Raw genomic sequence first — 4157 nt, forward strand, 5'->3', positions numbered from 1 at the left:
CGTTACTTTCAACGCCGTTACTCCCATCACTGTTTATTTGACAGTATGCAGAGAGCAAATGGAGTTAAAGACAAGAGAAGACATAGGGCAAAGACTCAGAACAAAGGGCATTACTCAGAACAATGGTTGAGGTCTAATGTTCCCATTAAGCACCCCCCCAAGGAAATATTTAAGTGTTCTTGCCTTGAACGGTTGAAAATACTGATTAGTTTCTCTTCTGTATTTCATTTGGTTCTGTTCTAAATGTTTCAGACTTTCCCTCAAAGTGATACAGCTGATAGATCATGAAATGACGTGTTCTAAAATACACAAATAATACAAAGACACACGTAAAGGTAGTTTATTTACCGATCTTAAAGAATATAATTCAACTCTAATACATTTTTACAAACAAAAATGATAGATGTTTGCAATAAAAAAACACATACATTTAGTGAAATCTAACTGTGAAACAGAAAACAAAAAACATGTTTACAGGAAGCCTTATGGAAGCAAAACAGTTTAGCACTGAGAAGGAGATCGTCTTTGACTCCAACTCTTGTCAGCCCTGCATGATGTAGACTAAAGAGGAGAGAGAGGAGGAGGAGAGAAAGGAGGAGCGAGAACAGGAACATACTGTCTGAGCCACACAGCGCTCAGTCTCTTCTCTGAGCTTCGCAGAACAGCTTGTCTTTGCTTTTTTTACTCTTTCACAAGGCTTTTCAAAGAATTTTTGCTTGAACTGACGACATTAAAAGAAGCAGGCAGGGGGACTTATTTTCCTTCTGCACAATGTTACCCTGGAAAAGGAATAAGTTTGTTTTGGTGGAGGAGGATGCCAAAACTAAGCCCAAGAGTCTAGGAACGGGGCTGACCTACCATTCTATCCTCTCGTCTCTATTGCGCTCATGTCCTGACTTGCTCCCTGACTGCCCCTTTGATTGGGTGGGCAGCATCTTCCACACCAAACGTCAGAAGGTGGAACTGAACAAAGAAGAGCCTGTTTACAACGTGCGTTACCTCGGCAGTGTGGTTACCATCACGGCAAAAGGAGAAGGCTGTACCCAGGAGGCGGTGGCCAAGATCTGGGCAAGGAGCAACTATGGGGAGCAGAGTGTCAAGATGAGGTTGATGGTGGGGTCGCAGGGCATACGGATGAGCGCCGACAAATCAGGGAAAAAGAAACCCATCCATCTCTACTCTTTGAACAGAATCACCTACTGCGCAGCTGACTCATGCCGGCCCAAAATCCTGGCTTGGATCTACAGGCACCAGGTGAAGAACATGGCGGTGGTCCTCCGATGTCACGCCGTGCTGGTCAGCAAGTCAGAGAAAGCCCAAGCCATCGCCCTCAGCCTCTACCAGAACGCCACCTCCGCTTTCAGCGAGTTCAAGCGGTTAAAACGTCAGAGTGATTTCCGGCACCGACAGCAGCAGCTTCTGGGCGAGGAAGCGGTGCCCCTGATGCCACTGAGGAGGCTGCTGAACGGGCAGTGCCATTACAGACCACCTGCTGAAACCCCTGGCACCACCACCCGTCTCTGTTCCATCACAGAGGAAGAAGAAGAGGATGAGGAGGAGGAAAAGGAGATTAGAAATAGGAATGAGAAGAAGAAAGAGACTCAGAAGGAGAAGCAGAAGGTTTTGACAACAAACACTGACCCAACTCAGTTACTATCAGAGCTGGACCTTGGGGATATTGCTTGCTTAGAACAATGCCAGATCAACTTTGTCAGCGACAGCAACAACAACACGTTTACATTCATAACCTCTTTGGTGTGACTGTGATGAAATTTAAAGAAAGCAGCTCTCCTACTTAGTAAGACATTCCTCCCTTTGCCCTCCTCCGGTGCCCCACTCAGGCTTCCTCTGTCCACATCTGTGCAATGTGAAGTGTTTGGACCAGAAACTTCTCCCTCTGTCCGTTAGAGGAGACAGCGTGATCCTTCAGTGGAAGCGATTCCTTTTCTTCTCAGACGGCTGATCGTTTTTGCTATAGCAGGTTAGGGAGCTGCTTGTTTACATTTGAGGGCTTGGCAGGGATGCACAGACCGACGACAGCACAATGACGAACGAGGACAGTCGTTAAAGAAAATTCAAGAGCACCAACAGAGCTGAGATAGCCGGCATGGGTCACATGCTGACTGAAGCAGGGGAATTTTCCTACATGTTCTTTTTTTAATGTGAGGAAAGTCAGAATCGGGTTTACCAGCATGGACTTCTAATAGTTTTTCAAGGCGGTTGTTTGTACATTTGTACATTTTTTTCTATTCTGACAATCCTCACTGAAATATTTATCCTACTTTTACTAAAGGTTAATGGACGATTAAGATATAAGGCTGTAATAAGGAGGGAAGCCATTGAGTTGAAATCTATAGTCCTGCCGTTTGTTACAACCCTTTCCATGCATGGACAAGCATTCCATCTGTTTTTCATCCCTGATCCTTTAGCTTTGGAAAGTCAACACTGTGATAAAAATGTACGACCAGGAGCATATCTAGAACCTTTCAAGCACCTCCTTACAGTTTATGTCATGGAGTTTTGATATATTATTATATGATTGTCTTTCTGTGTCATCGTTGCACCGCTTTGGAGTTTCAGAAATGCAATCTTTTTTTTTCCAGAAGCCCTTGCAAAAATGGAGACAGACCCTCAAGACTAAACACAATCTGTTTTCATAGATTAGCTTTCCTAACTGTGCTCCATGTGTGCTAAAATCTCTAGATGCTTTGTGATAAATATGAGATGAAGCTATTTATTTTGAATAAAAGTTGCTCTCACTTGGGTTTCCTTGAATTCTCGGAGGGGAAGCTTTTTTTTTAGACTTTATCAAAGAGAATATTCAGATGAATGCAGTAGCTCTGTGTTTGTATGGTGTACATTTGCATGTTTGTGATGTTAAACGGCCAACCTGTCTGTCAGTGGAAACTCTTGGGGAGTGATTGCAACGTGCATCGTGATTTATATATCGTACATGAATTGAAGAGAGGAAATCGTAAGCTACTGTAAACATTGAGACATGACCTGATTAGAAATTAGACTGAATGTATTATTTTTTTTGAAAACAATACAGTTTTGTATAGTTGACTGTAGAAAAAAGCATAACTTTAAGAGTGAGATAACAATGTTTAAAATTTTAACGCGAAATATATAAATCAAATTAGTTTTAAATGATCTCATGTGGTTTACATCAGTGAAGCAATAGTTGTGTTTTCACTGTTTCTTCTTTATTCTCGCACACCTAATTCGTTATCTCAATCATTGCAACACTCCTAAACCAAAAAAATTATTATTAATGGCACCCATTTGACCGCCTCTAACAATCCTCTTTAGACACACCCCTGCTTCTATTTTCTTTGGGGTAAAAAGGAGAAAAAACTGCTTTATGAGCTTTAAAAGAAAGGATAAAGAGGCAGTTCTAATGCCTCTAGAAAAGAGACGTTGGCTCCAAGCTGTCAGTCACTTTCAATACATGTTAATGTCACTTGATAAATTTCTGTAGGCCTTGTGCTGGCTTTCTATTGCTTAGCCGTGAAGGGTGCAATTAATCAGTGAGGTGAAATGTTGGGAAGTGAACATAAAGGACCTGCCTCAGCAGGACGGTTGTCAACTTCCATGACAGCACCAAGCGATCCGAAACAGGGACGAAAGGAGTTTAATTCACACTCAACCTTTTTTTATTGCAAACATCATCCAATTTAATGAAGGGAGTCTTTAAGCTGACTTACAGAAATAAAGATGAAACTCATACAGTGTATTTATCTGAGGCAAATTTGTGCTGTGCTGTTGTGCCCCTGAGCAGTTTATTAGCGTCAGCAGGGATATATTAATATTTCATATTCCTTACTTCAGCATATCAGCACATATCACAAGACATTAAATGTGTGAACTTATCTGTAAAAAAACAAAACAGAAAAAAAACTAAAAAATGTTTGATTACAGCAATCAAGAAGATGTATGATTTGACATTTCTTCTTAGGAAGGCTACTTTATTTAAAAAAAGGACAAGGTTATGCTTTGTTGATGTTTGAAACAGCGAAAACATGTCTGGTTGCTTGAAATTAAAGAGACAGATTGTTCTGAAGGGATCCTTCACCTGAAAGCTGCCAGATCAATATTTTCTTCTTGTAACACACTGCACTGAAGGAGAAAGGAATCAAAAGAAAGATGAAAAGGGA

The 4157-nt window shown here is 41.4% G+C and overlaps 1 protein-coding gene across 1 annotated transcript; it reads left to right on the forward strand.

The window, feature by feature from the left end:
* The first annotated feature begins 650 nt into the window (after positions 1 to 650).
* Positions 651 to 2770, forward strand: fam43b (family with sequence similarity 43 member B). The gene has a single exon (XM_015391040.1). The coding sequence runs from the start codon at positions 772 to 774 to the stop codon at positions 1759 to 1761; it is 990 nt and encodes a 329-aa protein (XP_015246526.1). The 5' UTR covers positions 651 to 771; the 3' UTR covers positions 1762 to 2770.
* Positions 2771 to 4157: the final 1387 nt, after the last annotated feature.

This window comes from Cyprinodon variegatus, unplaced genomic scaffold, assembly GCF_000732505.1.
Source record: "Cyprinodon variegatus isolate N-32 unplaced genomic scaffold, C_variegatus-1.0 Scaffold522, whole genome shotgun sequence".
NCBI lineage: Eukaryota > Metazoa > Chordata > Actinopteri > Cyprinodontiformes > Cyprinodontidae > Cyprinodon > Cyprinodon variegatus.

Bases quoted from the DNA above. Each gene is read 5' to 3' on its own strand.
- fam43b (XM_015391040.1), top strand. From the start codon at position 772: ATGTTACCCTGGAAAAGGAATAAGTTTGTTTTGGTGGAGGAGGATGCC.